Source organism: Pezoporus occidentalis, unplaced genomic scaffold, assembly GCF_034315485.1.
Source record: "Pezoporus occidentalis ecotype Australia unplaced genomic scaffold, CSIRO_AGI_Poc_V1 ctg882, whole genome shotgun sequence".
NCBI lineage: Eukaryota > Metazoa > Chordata > Aves > Psittaciformes > Psittacidae > Pezoporus > Pezoporus occidentalis.
In genome coordinates, this window is record NW_026916245.1 from 2,739 (window position 1) to 22,209 (window position 19,471).

At 61.1% G+C, this 19,471-nt stretch overlaps 1 protein-coding gene across 4 annotated transcripts; it reads right to left on the reverse strand.

Annotated features, from left to right (window-relative positions):
• Positions 1-1,145: 1,145 nt before the first annotated feature.
• On the reverse strand, positions 1,146-17,436 carry PGAP2 (post-GPI attachment to proteins 2). 4 transcript variants are annotated; one of them, XM_062604823.1, is made up of 6 exons: positions 17,365-17,429; positions 15,564-15,738; positions 13,705-13,957; positions 11,300-11,394; positions 2,470-2,578; positions 2,086-2,354 (listed from the first exon to the last, which is right to left on the reverse strand). In XM_062604823.1, the coding sequence occupies exons 1-6, from the start codon at positions 17,370-17,372 to the stop codon at positions 2,224-2,226; spliced, it is 771 nt and encodes a 256-aa protein (XP_062460807.1). In that variant the 5' UTR covers positions 17,373-17,429; the 3' UTR covers positions 2,086-2,223. The 4 variants fall into 4 exon arrangements, with proteins under 4 accessions (XP_062460803.1, XP_062460805.1, XP_062460807.1 ...); XM_062604822.1 differs by having other exon boundaries at positions 11,288-11,394; positions 17,365-17,425; XM_062604819.1 differs by lacking the exon at positions 11,300-11,394 and having other exon boundaries at positions 1,146-2,354; positions 17,365-17,436.
• Positions 17,437-19,471: the final 2,035 nt, after the last annotated feature.

A 19,471-nucleotide genomic window follows, 5' to 3' on the forward strand; every position in this document is an offset into this window, starting at 1 on the left:
TCCACATCCCACATCCACTGATCCACCTCCTGCACCCAGCCCCATCCCTCGTGGTCCACATCCCGCACCCAGCCCCATCCCTCGTGGTCCACCTCCTGCACCCAGCCCCATCCCTCGTGGTCCACCTCCTGCACCCAGCCCCATCCCTCGTGGTCCACATCCTGCACCCAGCCCCATCCCTCGTGGTCCACCTCCTGCACCCAGCCCCATCCCTCGTGGTCCACCTCCTGCACCCAGCCCCATCCCTCGTGGTCCACATCCCGCACCCAGCCCCATCCCTGATGGTTCACATCCTGCACCCAGCCCCATCCCTCGTGGTCCACATCCTGCACCCAGCCCCATCCCTCGTGGTCCACATCCCGCACCCAGCCCCATCCCTCGTGGTCCACATCCTGCACCCAGCCCCATCCCTCGTGGTCCACCTCCTGCACCCAGCCCCATCCCTCGTGGTCCACCTCCTGCACCCAGCCCCATCCCTCATGGTTCACATCCCGCACCCAGCCCCATCCCTCGTGGTCCACATCCCGCACCCAGCCCCATCCCTCGTGGTCCACCTCCTGCACCCAGGCCGGGGTCCTGGTCGGGCTGGGGGCACCACACAAGGTCTGGCAGAGCTCTCAAACTCCTCAGTGCTTTATTTCAGCGGCAGCCCCAGCGCGGGCAGCACCCCCAGGCACGCACCAGGGGTGCATGGACCTGACCCACATGGTGGGAGCCACACAGCAAGACACGTGCCAGAGCAGCCCTGGGCACCAAACACAACACCACAGGGCACCGCAGCCATAGGCACCAAGCACAGCACCACAGGGCACCGCAGCCATAGGCACCAAGCACAGCACCACAGGGCACCAGGCACAGCACCACAGGGCACCAGGCACAGCACCACAGGGCACCGCAGCTCTTTCCTGCTGGAGGAGGCTCTGGCCAAGCCCCAGGAGCTCAGGGATGAGCACTGGGACATCCCAAGGGAGCGCTGGTGGTGGCTCATGAAGGGCGCTCCAGGGACCTTCACGATGCAGCACGGGTGGGCTCCCCAAGCTCCACACAGCTCCTGCTGTGGGCAGGCTCAGCCCTGGCCCCTGCCTGCATCCCTGTGCCACCTCTCTAGCACAGCACCAGCTCCCCGGAGCCTCCCGGTGCAGGCTGTGGCGCATTCCCCCTATGCCACAGCCCCTGTGAGCCAGAGCAGCAGCTCCAGTGCTGCCGCGCCAGCTTCCAGCAGTGCAGCTCCAGGAGCAGCAGGGGGACACTGGCAGCACCCACCCAGACAGTGGCACCGTCCCTGTGCCAGCCCCACAGCACCCAGGGCCCACCAGCACCCTCCTCCCGGGCAGCAGCAGCACCACTGAAGCCCAGCACGTCCCATCTCAAGCCCTAGAGGACAGGGGAAGCAGTGGGAGCTCACAGAGCCCCTCCAGCACCAGCCCACGCTCCTGTGCTTGCACTGGAGCCCAGCACCCTGCTCGCTGGAGGGGGCTTCTGGCACAGGCAGGGGCAGTGTGGGAGCTCTCGGGCTCTCCTGTGCCCCATGTCCCACACTGGTGCTCTCCTGCTCTGCCCCTGTGCAGTCTGTGCACGGGCCAGCACCCTCCTCCCAGCACCACCAGCATGGGGATGGAGAGCAGCGCCCAGCATGGGTCCTGTGCTCACCCCAGGCTTGGGAAGAAGCTGGACCCGGGCCCAGCCCCAGCATGGGGCCAGCTCTGTCCCAGCCCTGCACAACAGCTTCCCAACAGGTCAAGGCTGTGCACTGCCCCGTGCTGAGGCTGCAGCCGGAGGTGCAGGGGCACCAAGTCCTTCTCCCGAGGCTGCCTTAAGCTTCGAGGTCCGAAAAGTCACCAGCTCCGTTTGAGGAGCTTGCCCGAGGCTGGAGGAGGAAGCGAGGCCACGCAGCCAAGGCAGGGCCAGGCTGGTCCCCGTGTCCCTGGGAGCAGAATCCCGCTCTGCCCACGGCACCCTCCAAAGAAGCAGGGAGCAGGCTCCCACCTCCATCCTCCTGCCCATCCCAGTAGCCAGCAGGGAGCCAGGACAGGGGGTATCACCTCGGGGGTCCCCAGCGAGAGTCCCCAGCTCTGCTCCAAGAGCTCCAGGCGCAGCCAGGGACCATGTGCAGACACTTGTGGGGCCCAGGACCCCGGAACAATCCTTGTGGCAGCTCCACAGCAAACATCCTGGCCCCAGCCTGGGGACAACGGAAGGAAGGGGCTCTGCCCCCCCCGCCTGCTAGAAGTGCTTGTCCTCCAGCAGCGAGCTCACCACCAGCTCCTTGTTGCCGAAGTCCCAGAAGGCAGTCATGTGGAAGGCCATGTTGGAGAGCACAACCAGGTACTCCAGGAAGGCGAAGATGGTGTACACTGGGGAGGAAGCACAGCACGTGAGGGAGGGCAGCCTGCGGGCAGCCCCACGGGCAGGGGGTGCCCAGGGCTGCTCTCCTGTGGGACCACCCCAGCCCCGTCCCCATGCCCTCACCTCCGGGGCCGCAGTACCAGTTGTGGTGGAAGTAGACACACACAGCAAATGCAAACGTGATGAAGGTGAAGAAGAAGAGAAGTTGCTTCCACTTGTAGGACTTGCGCTCCTGGCAGGGGACAAAGAGATGGGTCAGGTCCCTGGCCGGGTCCCAGCGCCGGCCCCAGCATGCGACCATACACCGAGGCCACAGGTGCCTCAGCGGATACTGGAGAAGCCACCCCTGCCTCCAGAAAAGCTCTGTCCTGGCCCCAGCAGGGCACGGGAAGGCATCAGGAGCTCCACAGCATAGAAACATGGAATCACAGAGAGATTTGGGTCGAAGGGACCTCAAAGCTCCTCCAGCTCCAGCCCCTGCCACGGGCAGGGACCCCTTCCATAGAGCAGCTTGCTCCAAGCCCCTGTGTCCAACCTGGCCTTGAACACCGCCAGGGATGGGGCAGCCACAGCTTCTCTGGGCACCCTGTGCCAGCGCCTCAGCACCCTCCCAGGGAAGAGCTTCTGCCTAAGAGCTCAGCTCAGTCTCCCCTCGGGCAGGTTAAAGCCATTCCCCTTGGCCTGTCCCTACATCCCTTGTCCCAAGCCCCTCTCCAGCTTTCCTGCAGCCCCTTCAGGCACTGGAGCTGCTCTCAGGTCTCCCCTTCACCCAGCTTCAGGCTCCAGGCTGCCCCAGCCCAGCTCTCTCAGCCTGGCTCCAGAGCAGAGCTGCTCCAGCCCTCGCAGCAGCTCCGTGCCCTCCTCTGGCCTCACTCCAACAGCTCCACATCCCTCTTGTGTTGGTGCCCCAGGGCTGGATCAGGACTGCAGGGGGTTAGAAAGGGAAGTCCCAGGAGCTGTCAGAGGTCATCAGCCGGAGCAGGAAGGGACCTGCCCTGCCCATGTCCCCGCTGGTGAAGGTGCCTGGGGCTGCCCTGCCCCTCTGGGTTTCCCTCCTGCATGGCCCGGTTCCTCTCTCAGCCTGGTTTGAGCTGTCTGGGGCAATGGAAAGTGTGATGGGGCGAGGTGAATTTTCCTCCTGCTCACCAGCCCCTGCAGACAGATGGGGCTGTCTCGCGTGGAAACATCAGCGAGGGGGAAATCCCCCTCCCACCCAGGAGCAGGAATAACAGCCCCTGTCTGGGCTGTCCCGGGCATCCCAGCCCTGAGCCCTTGTTTCCAGCCCCCCCTGCCCCAGCGCTTGGTGTCCCTGCACTGGGGTCTCCCCTGCATCCTCCTCCATGTCCGGAAGCGTTTGGGTCTCCTCTGCCCCTGGGGCTCCCTGCTCCCCCCAGGGCTTTGGGTTTCATTATCCATGGTGGGTGATGGAAGAGTGGGAGGGGACTGCACCCACAGCCCCAGCTTTGGGGGTGCTGGGCCGCGTGTGGCCGGGGCAGTGGGTTTGGGGACCCACCACGCAGGCAGGGGACACTCTGCCAGCCCAGCCCTGCTGTGTGGTGGGGGGCTCTGGAGCAGCCCCGTGCCCTGCACCCCTCGCTGTGCTGCGGGCGGTGGTGCCGGGGCAGGATGGGGCCCCGGTGCCAGGGCGCCCGCCTCGTGCGGTGCCGGTGCAGCGCCCGCCCCAGCTGCAGCTCTTGATGTGGTTTCCTGCTCCCTGGTGCCGGTGAATTCCCACAGAGCCCCGTGGAGGAGCCACCTGCAGCGCCCGGGGCACCGACCCTGTGGTGGAGCCCTGGGCACCAGCACTGAGAGCAGCATCCACAGGGAGCTGGGCAGGCTGAGAGCTGGGACCATGGGAATCTCATGGAGCCCAAGCAGGCCAAGGGCAAGACCCTGCCCTGGTCGGGGCAACCCCAGCACAAAGCCAGGCTGGGGACGATGGGATGGAGCCTGAGGAGAAGGACTTGGGGTGCTGGGTGAGGAGAAGCTCCTCATGACTTGGCTCCAGTGTGCGCTTGAGCCCAGACCCCCCCCGTGGGCTGGGTGCACCCCCAGAGCGTGAGCAGCAGCTCAGGGAGGGGATCCTGACCCTGTGCTGGGTGAAGGGGAGACCTGAGAGCAGCTCCAGTGCCTGAAGGGGCTGCAGGAAAGCTGGAGAGGGGCTTGGGACAAGGGATGTAGGGCCAGGCCAAGGGGAATGGCTTTAACCTGCCCGAGGGGAGACTGAGCTGAGCTCTTAGGCAGAAGCTCTGCCCTGTGAGGGTGCTGAGGCGCTGGCACAGGGTGCCCAGAGAAGCTGTGGCTGCCCCATCCCTGGCAGTGCTCAAGGCCAGGTTGGACACAGGGGCTTGGAGCAAGCTGCTCTATGGAAGGGGTCCCTGCCCGGGGCAGGGCTTGGGGCCAGATGTGCTCCAAGGTCCCTGCACCCCAAACCGGGCCGTTCCCCTGCCCCCGCAGCACTGCTAACCCCAGCACCTGGAAGCGCTGATGCTCGCTGGGCGCTGCCGGGCCCGGGTGGGGGCTGGGGCGCTGCGAGCTTGAGAGCGGAAGCGGGTCACAAAGAGCCCGCGCGTGGCGGCTGCGGAAACGGCGGCGCCCGGAGAGCGGCTCCTGACAGCAGCAAAGGGAGCAGCAGCTCCGCTGCACCGCAACTCAGCACTGCACCGGGTCACAGAGCGATAGAGCACTGCATTGCACCGGGTCATAGAGTGATAGAGCACTGCACTGCACTGCACCGGGTCACAGAGCGATAGAGCGCTGCACTGCACTGCACCGGGTCATAGAGCGATAGAGCACTGCACTGCACCGGGTCACAGAGCGATAGAGCACTGCACTGCACCGGGTCACAGAGCGGTAGAGCACTGCACTGCCCTGCACCGGGTCACAGAGCGATAGAGCACTGCACTGCACCGGGTCATAGAGTGATAGAGCACTGCACTGCACTGGGTCATAGAGTGATAGAGCACTGCATGGGGTCACAGAGCGATAGAGCACTGCACTGCACCGGGTCATAGAGTGATAGAGCACTGCACTGCACCGGGTCATAGAGCGAAAGAGCACTGCACTGGGTCATAGAGTGATAGAGCACTGCACTGCACCGGGTCACAGAGCGATAGAGCACTGCACTGCACTGCACCGGGTCACAGAGTGATAGAGCACTGCACTGGGTCATAGAGTGATAGAGCACTGCACTGCACTGCACCGGGTCATAGAGTGATAGAGCACTGCACTGCACCGGGTCACAGAGTGATAGAGCACTGCACTGCACCGGGTCATAGAGCGATAGAGCACTGCACTGCACTGGGTCATAGAGTGATAGATCACTGCACTGCACAGGGTCATAGAGCAATAGAGCACTGCACTGCACGGGATTATAGAGCGATAGAGCACTGCACTGCACCGGGTCATAGAGCGATAGAGCACTGCAGTGCACTGCACGGGATCATAGAGCACTGCACTGCACAGGGTCATAGAGCGATAGAGCACTGCACTGCACGGGATCATAGAACGATAGAGCACTGCAGTGCACTGCACGGGATCATAGAACACTGCACTGCACAGGGTCATAGAGTGATAGAGCACTGCACTGCACGGGATCATAGAGCGATAGAGCACTGCACTGCACCAGGTCATAGAGTGATAGAGCACTACAGTGCACTGCACAGGGTCATAGAGCGATAGAGCGCTGCACTGCACTGCAACAGGTCATAGAGCAATAGAGCACTGCACTGGGTCATAGAGTGATAGAGCATTGCACAGCACTGGGACATAGAGCAATAGAGCATTGCACTGCATGGGGTCACAGAGCAATAGAGCACTGCACTGCACCACGTCATAGAGTGATAGAGCATTGCACTGCACTGGGTCATAGAGCAATAGAGCACCGCACTGGACCAGGTCATAGAGCACTGCACTGCACTGGGTCATAAGAGCACTGCACCAGGTCGTACACAATCCATTCTATAATAATCCCAGACGCATCAGCCATGCTCTCCAGGCTGCTCCCAAGTGCTGGCTCTGTTCCTGGACCCTCCCTTCCAGAGGACAAGCAGCACAAGGGGACCCCAGAAATGCCTTAACCAGCACTGAGGGGCAGGAGCAGCAGCGCAGCGAGCAGGGGGCTGGGCTCACACCAAGCGGCAGCGCTGCCTCTGTGCCTGCTGCAGGACAAGCCCAGCAGGACCCGGCTGCACTGGGGGCTGCAGCAGCCGGCCCATGCACACGCGTCCCTCAGCCCCACAGGACAGCGGGGCTGGGCCAGGGGCAAACACGTCTGCAAACCAGAAGTGAAACCGCTCTGCTCCGCTGCGCCCTCCGTGCCCTCAGGAGGCAGCTGGGGCAGGAGGGGTGTGAGGGGGGAGCAGCCCATGGCCCCAGAGAGGACAACCCCACACCAGCCCTGGCAGGCACCGAGGCCCCGGCTGCTGCCTCCAGCCCAGAGCTGCCCTCTCTCTGCCTCCAGTTCCCCTTCTCCCCCAGCTCTCCCCTCCGCTTTGCCCCTTCCTTCCCCTCCTCCTCGGAGCCTTCCTCCCGCCTCCCCTCCTGCACAGCTTCATCTTCCCTTCTCTCACCGTTTGCCACCCTGCAGCTGGAACCCGCCTGCACTTCCCCATCTCGGCCCGGTTCCTCAGCACCCTCCTGCCCTCGCACAGAGGCACTTGCGACACCAGCCCCAGCACCGAGGCTTTTGCAAGACCGATTCCTGTCCCGCACCCTCCAGCAGCACTGCTGGAAACTGCACTGAGGGGCTGGGACCAGAGCCTGATCCCTGCTCGGCTGGAGCAGGAGGAAGGACGGCGGCTCCTGCACGGACTTGGTCCTGGAGATGCTCCCAGGGTTGGTCCTGGAGAACCCGAACCCCTCTGGGGACCCTGAGTGGCTCCGTCTCCCGGTACCCTCTGCTGAGGAGGAGGGAAGGACGGGACAGCACAGGACAGGGTCATGCTCCTCACCCATCCCCTGCTGCCAGGGCCGGCTCCAGGGCTGGGGGAGCGAAGCTCAGAACTGACACAAACAGAGCCCAAATCTGCCCTTGAGCCGCCCTGACCTGCCAGACCCTGTCCTCGAGCAGCACCACGAGCCCCCAGCCTGGCAGCTCAGCACGAGCTGCCCAACTTCTCCCTGCTCCTGCCGAGGCCGGCACTGCCCACCAGCACTTCCCACCGGCCGCCCGGCTCAGGGTGAGGATGTGGTGGTGCTGATGGTGGCACCGGGCCTGTGATGGCCTCAGCACCCCCCCTCTGCCAACCTGAGCCCAGTGGTGGCCTCTCAGAGCCCTGGGGAGTGAGTGAGCAGCCTGAGAAACCCCAACAGCGGGATAAGACCCTGGAGACCTTAGAATCCTGGAATGGTTTGGGATGAAGGGACCTTAAAGCTCCTCCAGCTCCAACCCCTGCCATGGGCAGGGACCCCTTCCATAGAGCAGCTTGCTCCAAGCCCCTGTGTCCAACCTGGCCTTGAGCACTGCCAGGGATGGGGCAGCCTCAGCTTCTCTGGGCAGACTCCTCCTGCTCTCCCTCTGAGCCGTGGTCCCGTGAGAATGATTCACGGCAGCAGCGCAGCTCACCCATCACGGGACAGCGCTGCAGGGGTGAGGCACATCTGCAGGGCGGTGATAAGGACGAGCACCCGCTTATCAGAGGATGCCACCTGCGGCTGGGGCCACTGATGTGTCAAGCCCTTGGTCTGCTTCATGCCCACACATCCAATCTGTGGGCCTGACCACAGCCAGGCCACCAGCAGCTGTGCTTGGAGGAACTCAGCCGTCACCCGCGTGTGGTGCCCCGGGTGACAGCTCCATCTGCTGACACAGCCCTGTGGGGAGCTGGGGCAGGGCTGGCCCCAAACGGGCCACAGCTCTCTGCAGGGAGGCACCCAGCTCGTGGGGACCACGCAGCCCTGCAGGCACCTCCCCTCCATCAGCAGGGGCTGTCCAAGAATCCCAGCCTGGTTTGGGCTGAAGGGAGCTTAAAGCTCCTCCAGCTCCAACCCCTGCCACGGGCAGGGACCCCTTCCATAGAGCAGCTTGCTCCAAGCCCCTGTGTCCAACCTGGCCTTGAGCACTGCCAGGGATGGGGCAGCCACAGCTTCTCTGGGCACCCTGTGCCAGCACCTCAGCACCCAAGAAGAGAAGAGGAAGCCATGCTCAGTGGTGGCCCCATGCAGGGTGGTGACGTGCTCCCAGGACATCACTGTGCCGTCCTGTCCTTCCACCCAGGGATGTGCCATGGTGAATGCGTCCTCAGAAGGAGGAAATGCTCCTTTGCTGGGCTTGGGCCCATGCACCAGGACATGGGGATGCCCCAGCAGAGCTCAAGCCCTGCAGGATTAACAAGGACAAGCTGCCACTGTGCTCTCTGCAGCGCAGGGCTGGAGGTGCTGTGGTTTGGTAACCCAAGGTCAACACAAGCCACCCACCAGCACAGGAGCAGGAGATGCACAGGCTGCTCAGTGCCAGCGGGTGCAGAGAGCCCTGGTGACAGCACCCAGTGACACCGAGCCCATAGGCTTTGTGGGTGCAGGCTGCACACACAGAGCCCCAACAGGGCCACCACTACACAGCAGATCCACGGACCAGCCTTGGTCCCACAGAAACACAGGATGGGCTCCAGGCAGCCCTGCCAGCACCTCCTGCCTGCTTCCCCCCTCTCCTTGGGAGCAGTAATGAATCAGGCACAGTGGGTGACGTGGCAGAGGGCATCCTGCAGGCAGAAGTGCTGCCAGATGGTGGCAGAGCTCCCCGGGTCACACCACCACCAGCGGGACTTTGCTCCTGGCATAACCTGGCATGAACCTGGGAGGAACCCACCTGAATCCATCCCTACAAGGGATGCAGGCACAGGACAAGGGGAATGGCTTCAAACTGAAACAGGGGAGACTGAGCTGAGCTCTTAGGCAGAAGCTCTTCCCTGGGAGGGTGCTGAGGCGCTGGCACAGGGTGCCCAGAGAAGCTGTGGCTGCCCCATCCCTGGCAGTGCTCAAGGCCAGGTTGGACACAGGGGCTTGGAGCAAGCTGCTCTATGGAAGGGGTCCCTGCCCGTGGCAGGGGTTGGAGCTGGAGGAGCTTTAAGCTCCTTTCCAACACAAACCAGTGCATGGCTCTCTGAATTACCAGGAGAGAAAAGCCAGACACGTGGAGGGAGGCTGCTCACTCTCTGCCCCAACCCTCCAGCTGCAGTGTTGTGGTGGGTCAGGGCTGTCGTCAGTCCCCTGCTCCACACAGCAACACAGACCCATCACCATCAGCGTCCACAGGCTTCAAGCTCAACCCAGGGAACTGCCACCATGCCCAGCTCAGCACCAGCATGATTTCTGGGAGACAGACAGCAGGATTAGTGCTGCTGCTGCCACCAAAGCTCATGGGATTGCTGCCGTGCTACAGCCAGCAGTGGTGCAGTGCCTGCTCAGGAAATGCAGGGCTGGGAGCTCTGTACAGAAAACACCCCAAACCAAAGCCAGAACACAAGCCAAGAGATGGGATAAATAAAGGAAGCTGTAGGAAAGCTGCCAAGGAGCGAGCTCCCGTTATCGCCGTATCACCAGAGACAAGAGATCACTTCCCAGCAAGAGGGGAACCCCAGGATCTCCAAAATCCCTTTCATAGGGAATCTCGCAAGCAAACAACTGCTGGAAGCTGCTTTTCCAGCCCTGGCACAAGGCAGCGAGGGGACGGGCTCCGTGAATTGCCGGAAGGGGACAATAAACAGCGCGATGGAGCGGGAGCCGCGCTGAGGCACTCACCCTGTGTCACTGCCTGAGCAGATCCCAGGCACAGCAGCCCCCTGTCCCTTAGCAGCTCCCAGCCCTCACCAGCTCTCCGGGGTGTGGGCACACGCCTCTGGAAGCTTCCCCTGGAGGTCTGTGCTTTGCAAAGCAATCAGCTTCCTGGGGCAATGCAGTGCAGGGGCCTGAGGGACCACTCCCCATGGGATGGGAGGGTCAGGCTGGGGATGAGCTGGGTGAGACATATCCCCAAGGGGGGGAAATAAGGGAGAGAGGTCCAAGGAGCCCAGAGACCCCGGCAAAGCTGAGGCAGACACATGCGGCAGCAGCTTTCACACACACGGTTCCAAAGCTGCACATCCTGCCCTGCAGCGGTGCTGGTGTGCAGGGTCCAGCACTCACTGCGAAGCAGCTCAGCACCAGAGGTGCATCCATGCAATGGCAGAAGAAGCTTGCGCAGGGAGCAGGGCCTGCAGCAGCCTGTACAGTGCAGTGATTCCTGCAGGAAAGGGGGTAACACAACCAGTGCTTCCCGCTGCTCCCGGTTTGCAGGAGCAGCAGGTTCCTGTTCCCCAGTGCAGAGAAGCTGATTTCAGCCCGGAAACAGGCATCCTCAGGGAAGGAGGGTCAGGAAATGCAGCCCATGGGGACACTGATGAAGAGGTTTTCAAGTGAAAACCAGAAAATAGGAAATCAAAAGATTCCTCCCACTTTGTTTTGGTGAACCCTTGAGTTTTGGTGACCATGCTTCCCAGCTGCACATGGTGGTGGCAACTCCTTCAGCATCCAGTCACAGTTGTTCTAGGTCTTCCAGTGCATAAAAGAGTTACAGAAAACCTGAAGAGGAGCTTGGACAAGGGCCTTTAACCTTAAATGGCTTTAACCTGCCTGAGGGGAGACTGAGCTGAGCTCTTAGGGAGAAGCTCTTCCCTGGGAGGGTGCTGAGGCGCTGGCACAGGGTGCCCAGAGAAGCTGTGGCTGCCCCATCCCTGGCAGTGCTCAAGGCCAGGTTGGACACAGGGGCTTGGAGCAAGCTGCTCTATGGAAGGGGTCCCTGCCCGTGGCAGGGGTTGGAGCTGGGTGACCTTGGGGTCCTTTCCAACCCAAACCGTTCCATGATTCCATGACTATTTCACAACCAAGCAACAGTCAGACCCCCCACCACCAGCCAAAGCCCCCCCAGCACCCAGCACTGAGAGAAGAAGGAAAGTGTCTGTACCTCGGGACTTACTGTGTGCTTCTTCGTCATCCTCCAGAGGATGCAGGTCAGCAGCATGTGGCCCAGAGCTGAGGTGATGAACACGATGAAGGCGTTTTCATGGATTGCTGCACCAACAAGACAAGAGCTTTCCTGTTAAATCTGAGCCAGCAGCACAAGGGGGGCACAGGGCAGGCGTTGGGAGGGTGAGGGATCCTCTGCCTTCTGCAGGACATGGTCCTGCTGGCAGCTCCAACACCCAGGAGATGCTGTGGCCCAGGACCTGGGTCTGTGCAGAAGGTAGGAACAGCAGAGGAGGGAAAAGGGGGATTTAGGGACAAAGCAGCTTGTGAATTGCACCCCTGGAATCCTGGGGCTGGAGCGGGATGTGTGTTGCTATCACACTTATCCCAAAGGTGCCAGGAGGGTGTTTTCATGCTCTGGCACCTGGTCTCCACTGCTTCACACTGTTGTATACCTCAGGCAGCTGCCAAAGCAGCTCAGCATCAGCACTACTGCTCTAGGGATGGGGAAACTGAGGCAGGGAGGGGGGTTTGCAGAGTGAGCAAGTCCAAGACCCAGGAAGGGCCATCTTCTGGCCTCCTTCATTATCCACGGGACGATTAGGAGCTGTCATCAGCCTCCCCATCAGCCTTGGGGCTGCCTTCTGCATCACTGCATGGCACAGACACAGGCTCAGGCTGGAAATGCAGCAGGAGCTCCCAAAAGCCCCACACAAAGCCATGCCACTTCAGGTGAGCTGTTTTCACATGTGTGCTCTATTTAAGAATGTTCTGCCTGTTCTCCAGGAACTGAACCTCAGGCTGAATTCCCAACCACCTGAATGTAAGAAACGATCTCCCCTGATTCCAGAGGAAGGGAAACCCCATGAGGAGCAATGGGAAAGGCAACTGTTAGAGGTGAAGATGTGAGCCAGTCCCTGCAGAGATGACTAACCCGAGCCCGGTCTCATCCTGACACATAAGCCAAGAGTTGAAACTTATCCCCCAGACATGAGACTGGTGTTTTAATAAGGATCTGGGAAAACTAGGTTAAGCTCAGCTCTCCATGTGGCTTTGTTTAGCTGGAGAAGGCTCCAGCGTGACCTTAGAGCAGCTCCAGGGCCTAAAGGAGCTGCAGGAAAGCTGGAGAGGGGCTTTGGACAAGGGCCTGTAGGGACAAGCCAAGGGAAATGGATTGGAAGGGGCTTGGAGCAAGCTGCTCTAGAGGAAGGTGTCCCTGCCCACGGCAGGGGTTGGAACTGGAGGAGCTTTAAGGTCCCTTCCAACCCAAACCACTCTGTGCTACTCTCAGTACAGCATCAGGTGCATTCCCACCACCACTGCTGGAGGCAGCAAACCTTCTTCTGTCAATGTCCCCTCTTGAGCTCCAAACCCTCTTCTTGGAGCTCTGCCCTGGCCTCTTTGGGAGATTTCATGACTACACCCTGCAGTGTGGTCCCACAGCCAGACCCAGTATCTATTAACATCATCAAGTGGTGCACGGGGACAGCCCAGCACAGAGCTCCCTTGCCCACAGGTCCCCAAACATGCACTGTTTCTGCTGCAACAGCACCACCTTGCTGGCTCATGGGTTTGAGCCCTCTCCAGTCAATCCCTGGTGCCTCCTCCAGATGTCAGGGTTAAACAGCAGCTGGATATCATCACCAGCACTTAAAACTCACTTCCGATGAGACCAGGTGGGAGAAGAGCATTTCCCAGCCCGTGGTGACCATACTTCACACAGAGACTTCACCTGGAAAATGCTGATTTTGTTTTCAGGTCAACACAGGAAGTTTTACCCACTTTAGGTGGGGAGACAGTATTTAAAATGCAGAGCATGGACTGGAAGCCAGCTCAGAGCCAGAATCACAGCTGAACAGCGGAGCAGGGGCAGTACTAACCTCACCTGTGGTGGGACACGTTAAGCACAGCCTTGGTGCACAAGCAGGAGCCAAGCACTTAAGTCTGAGCTTAGGCTTGACACAAAAATTGGTGAGAACTTTGGGAAGAGCACGGCTATTGGCACATTATGACACAACTTTGCTCTAAAAATACTGACTTTAATACAATTTCTTCTCTTCTTAGCCGTTTTTCCTCCAAACTGACCACTTCCAAAGTACTTGTGTGAGTTATAGAATGATAGAATAGTTAGGGTTGGAAAGGACCTTAACATCATCCAGTTCCAACCCCCTGCCATTGGCATGAACACCTCACACTAAACCATGGCACCCAAGGCTCTGTCCAACCTGGCCTTGGGCACTGCCAGGGATGGAGCATTCACAGCTTCCCTGGGCAACCCATTCCAGTGCCTCAGCACCCTCACGGTAAAAAACTTCTTCCTCATCTCTAAGCTGAACTTGCCCTGTCCCCGCTGGGTGAAGCAGAGCTCTGCAAAGCCGCGGCAGCCCCTGCTCAGAGGCTGGAGGCGACTCCTACCATAGTTCTCAGAGGAGGACACGTAGGTGAGGATGAGGAGGGCGAAGTTCTCGAGCAGGTTCAGCAGCAGGTTGCAGTGGCAGAGGCGCAGGTAGCGCGGGTGGGAGCAGTGGCAGCTCTGGTAGTGGTTCCAGTAGGCGATGGCCACCAGGAAGCGGGGGGCCGAGTGCAGGCCGATGCAGAGGCGCCAGACGTAGCGCTGCGGGGTCTCGCCTCCGATGGCCGCGCTGATGGAGGGCAGGTAGTTGGGGACCTGCAGGAGACACAGAGCTCGTGGGGAGGGACACAGGTTTGCATCCTGCTGCCATGGAGCCACGGCATCAACCAGGGTGGGAAGGAGCTTCAGGACCATCTTGCCCCAAGGCCACCACTGCCCCATGGCACTCTCCACGGGGTGTGAACCCTTGCAGAGCCGGTGCCTGCAGCCCTGCCCTGGGCAGCCTCTTCCAATGCTTGAGCACCCTCTGGGGCAGGAATTGCTCCTCAGCTCCATCTAAACCTGCCCTGGGGCAGCTTTTTTTCCCTAAGTTTATTCCCATTTCAAAGCTAGGGAATGCAACATGGCAGGAGGCTTGGGTCAGCCCCCAGCCCTGCTGGGACAGTCCCTGGGTGCTGGGGTGCCCCTCTCAGGGTCTTCTTGTGTTTCTTAGCTTTATAATTGATCTTTATGCCTTCCCTTTGCTCAGTCGTAGTCTCCCACATGTTCTCTGACTCAAAAGTTTGGGGAGAGAACTGACACCAGCAGCAAAGAGCGGGCAGCGAGGAGCCCAGGCAGAACCGTGCACCCCCGTGTCCTGCAGAAAGGTGTTCCCCACAGGAGCTGCTCTCCAGTCATCCAACGGGAGCTGGTTCCTCAAGCAGAACCTGCCACCTCCCTCCCCTGCCCTGTACTTCCTCATACTGGCAGAGGGTGAGCACTGAATCCCTGCCCTCTCCAAGCAACCACACCTCGGTACCCCCCCTCCCTGCTCTCTTCCCACCACCTCTTCCCATGCAGAGCTGGAGATCCCTCACTTTCACCACCATGGAATAGGAGCTGCAGAACACCTCTGAGCCTCCTCCTTGCCCTGCCCCATGCAGCTGAGTTGTGAGGGGGGCACAGAACCACACACTGGGTGGGCACATTACTCACGGCTCCAAATCTCCAGCCAAACGGCCCTGGTGCTTCCCTGCTCCATCACCCCCACAGCAGCCTGTCTCACCATCCCTGCTTCAGGAGCTCAGCATCAGGGGGCTTTCAACTGGATGATCTTAAGGTCCTTTCCAACTCAAACCATTCTATGATTCTATGATCACCATCAGCCTGTGTCACCCCACTATGTAGGAGGAACACAGACCCCATAAAGCCCTGGGGTCACCTCCTGTAGTGTGACAAGGACTCCTGCCCCCTGTTTCAGCTTGTAACCAGCTGTTCATCCACCGCTGTGCTGAGGAGGAACCTGATCCCATCCCTTCTGGAAACCCAGGCGGTCCCTCTCAAGCTGCACTCCCCAGATACGTCCCTGTGACTCCGCTGATGAGCTCCAGCAGATCTGAGGGGCAGCAATTCCTTCTCCGGAAGCTGGGCTAACCCCTCCTCAGGACACTGGGTCTGTCTGCAGCTTCATCACTTTCACTCCTCACCATCACCACCACTGTGCCCAGCAGGCACCAGGCTGCACCTCCCTAAGCCCCTTTATAAAGCCAAAAGCTCAGCTGCCAGACCCAAAGCACCACAAACACACCAAAATAAAGCGGCTTCTTGAAGACCCTGTAGCACCTGTGGTGGGAAAGCAGAGGAGGAGAGAGGAGCGCTGCCAGCCCCGGCTGTCCCAGCGCAGCGCGAGGACTCGGCCCCATCCGGGTAAGGAGTCACTTACCCCGCAGTGAGTCGCTGTCGTCTCCCGAAAATGGAAGAGCAGAGACCAGATGACACAGAACAGGAACCCAAAGAGGGGGCAGAACACAGTCGCCAGAGCCAGCGTGGTGAAGCGGAGCCGGAAGAGGATCCCATCGCGGTCCAGGGGCAGCGGCACCTGCAGCATCTTGATGGGCCTGGAAATGAACCAACCAGAGGGATCATGGAAGGGGTTGGGTTGGAAGGGACCTTAAAGCTCCTCCAGCTCCAACCCCTGCCACGGGCAGGGACCCCTTCCATAGAGCAGCTTGCTCCAAGCCCCTGTGTCCAACCTGGCCTTGAACACTGCCAGGGATGGGGCAGCCACAGCTTCTCTGGGCACCCTGTGCCAGCGCCTCAGCACCCTCCCAGGGAAGAGCTTCTGCCTAAGAGCTCAGCTCAGTCTCCCCTCGGGCAGGTTCAAGCCATTCCCCTTGGCCTGGCCCTACATCCCTTGTCCCAAGCCCCTCTCCAGCTTTCCTGCAGCCCCTTCAGGCACTGGAGCTGCTCTCAGGTCTCCCCTTCAGGAGCCTTCTCTTCTCCAGGCTGCCCCAGCCCCGCTCTAGAGCAGAGCTTGATGGGGATTCTCTGTCCTCCTGCATGGCCCAGCCCCAACAGCCCTGGGCAGTGCTGCGCACAGGAGGCTGGCAGAGGCTGTCTCTCACACCCATGTTTAACAGCCACAGAGCCCCAGGGCAGGGATCAAGGACAGGCAGCTCACAGCACCCTTCGGGGAGGCAGGAGGAGAGCACAACCATGAGCAGGGGCCGCAAGCAGGACTGGAGCAGTGTCCCGCAGGCAGCAGGGAGGAGCTGTCAGTGGGATGCACAAGCAGTGGGACATCACACATGATGCTGCAGACAGCAAGAGTGATGTGGCTGGAGACACGTGAGCTCTTTCCAGCAGTGTCCATCATTCCAGACCATTCCTCTTTATCCAGGCCATTCCCGGGCTCTGCTCAGACCTGCTACACAGGAGCAGTGCTGACAGAGCGAGGGTAGCATGTGCTGTGTGCTGCAGCTCCTCAGCACACCCCCAACCTCCCACAGCACCATCTCACCACAGCCCCACAGCCAGCACGGAGCCAGCCGAGCGCTCAGCACCTTCACAGGTCCACATACAGAGACCTGGACTCGCTCCAGCAGCTCCACAGGAGGGCACGGAGCTGCCGCGAGGGCTGGAGCAGCTCTGCTCTGGAGCCAGGCTGAGAGAGCTGGGCTGGGGCAGCCGGGAGAAGAGAAGGCTCCTGAAGGGGAGACCTGAGAGCAGCTCCAGTGCCTGAAGGGGCTGCAGGAAAGCTGGAGAGGGGCTTGGAGCAAGCTGCTCCAGTGGAAGTTGTCCCTGCCTGTGGCAGGAGGTTGAGACTGGAGGAGCTTTAAGGTCCCTCCAACCCAAATCAGGACCTTGCAAGCCCCACACCTTGCGCAATGATAAAGCTGCTGATCACAGGCTGGGCAAGCTGGGACAAGTGGTTTATCAAGGCTAGAGCCTGCCTCCAGCTCGGGCTCTCTGTCCTCATCCCAACACCCTCTGCTGCTCCCCTGCCCTCTGTAACGCTGTTCACCCTGTGCCCTTCCCTCACGCCCTCAGGCACAGCCCAGCTCCCTTTGGAACACCGCGATCAAAGGCAGTGTCCTGAACATCACACACGTCTTCTGAGCTCGTCCTGACCCTTCTGCTCCCAGCACGTTCCCCCACCCAGGACAAGGGCCACGGAGCAGCCCAAGTGAGGGGCTGTGGTGTCCTCTGAGCGGGCAGGGATCCATATCTCACCTTATGCCCACCTGAGCATGTCTCCATTGCTGAGGCTGCAGGACAAATCCACTTACAGCTAAGCCCTGTGGAAGGCAGGGAGCAGCAAGGGCAGGAGCCTTGGCAGCACAGCCCGCCCCACCATTGCATCCTTCACACCAGTAACAGTCATGGAGCTCACCTCAGTCTCCCCTCTGGCAGGTTAAAGCCATTCCCCTTGGCCTGTCCCTACAGACCCTTGTCCAAAGCCCCTCTCCAGCTTTTCTGGAGCCCCTTTAGGGAAGTGGCCTTCTCTTCTGCAGCCTGGCTCCAGCCCTTGGATCCACGCACACAACCTGCAGCCACCGTCACAGCCCTGGGCATTATCATCACATTGGAACTCTCAAACATAACACACCCCATAACCAGCACAAAACACCGACCTCAACCTCTCCTCACACTGGGGCACTTCAGCCCCTTAACCCACCCTTTCGGCTCCACAAACCTTCTAAACAGTGGGCAAGAAATCACTTCACATTGAACTGACTTACCCTGATACAGGAAACGCACTGTGCCATGGGGACTGCTTGGGGGGGCACACACACTGTGCCATGGGGACTGCTTGGGGGGGCACACACACACTGTGCCATGGGGACTGCTTGGGGGGGCACACACACTGTGCCATGGGGACTGCTGGGGGCACACACACTGTGCCATGGGGACTGCTTGGGGGGCACACACACACTGTGCCATGGGGACTGCTGGGGGCACACACACACTGTGCCATGGGGACTGTGCCATGGGGACTGCATGGGGGGGCACACACACACTGTGCCATGGGGACTGCATGGGGGCACACACACTGTGCCATGGGGACTGCTTGGGGGGGCACACACACACTGTGCCATGGGGACTGCTTGGGGGGGCACACACACTGTGCCATGGGGACTGCATGGGGGGGCACACACACTGTGCCATGGGGACTGCATGGGGGGGCACACACACTGTGCCATGGGGACTGCTGGGGGCACACACACACTGTGCCATGGGGACTGCTTGGGGGGCACACACACACTGTGCCATGGGGACTGCATGGGGGGCACACACACACTGTGCCATGGGGACTGCATGGGGGGCACACACACACTGTGCCATGGGGACTGCATGGGGGCACACACACACTGTGCCATGGGGACTGCATGGGGGGGTACACACACACTGTGCCATGGGGACTGCATGGGAGCACACACACACTGTGCCATGGGGACTGCTGGGGGCACACACACACTGTGCCATGGGGACTGCATGGGGGGCACACACACTGTGCCATGGGGACTGCTTGGGGGCACACACACTGTGCCATGGGGACTGCTGGGAGCACACACACACTGTGCCATGGGGGCATGGGGGGCACACACACACACACACACACTGTGCCATGGGGACTGGGGGGCACACACACATTTGGGGACACACACACACTGTGCCATGGGGACTGCATGGGGGGCACACACACACTGTGCCATGGGGACAGCATGGGGGGGCACACACACACTGTGCCATGGGGACTATTTGGGGACACACACACACACACACACTGTGCTTTGGGGGGGGAGGGCACAAGCAGTGTCCCCCCACCCCACGACGGCAGCCCCCGACCAGCTCTCTCAAGGATCCTACCCAAAGGCGCAGTCTCTTTGCAGCAGACACTGAGTGGCCCCGGGGCTGCCCTGAACCACAGGACCCAGCACCCCCGAGACCCCTCCCCGGGTACCCCCATCTCCCACTGATACCCCCCCCACACACACACACACACAGACCCCTGCCTACCTCACATCCCCACCAGACACAGCGAGCCCCCGGGCACCCCAGAGCGCTCCGACACCCCCTGGGAACCACAGAGTGCCCCGAGGAGCCCGACCCCAACTCCCCAGTGACCCCTCCAGGGGCGCAGCCCCGTCCGGCCTCGCTGCCCAGACCCCGCAATAACCACAGAGCCCCGGAGCGCCCCCAGGCACCCCACACCCGGACCCGGAGCCCCCGCAGCGCTGTGACCCCACGGACGCTCCCCCTGCCTGAGGCCCCCCGGAGCAGCAGCCGGAGCCGCCCCCGCCCCCCGCCGCGCTCCCCAGCCCCCGCCGCCCCCCGGGCCGGGCCCCG

Excerpts from the sequence above, each read along its gene's own strand:
- PGAP2 (XM_062604819.1), bottom strand. Across the intron at positions 13,958-15,563 it reads CGACAGCGACTCACTGCGGG|GTCCCCAACTACCTGCCCTC; the intron begins GTAAGTGACTCC and ends TGTCTCCTGCAG. Across the intron at positions 2,355-2,469 it reads CTGGTACTGCGGCCCCGGAG|TGTACACCATCTTCGCCTTC; the intron begins GTGAGGGCATGG and ends CTTCCTCCCCAG.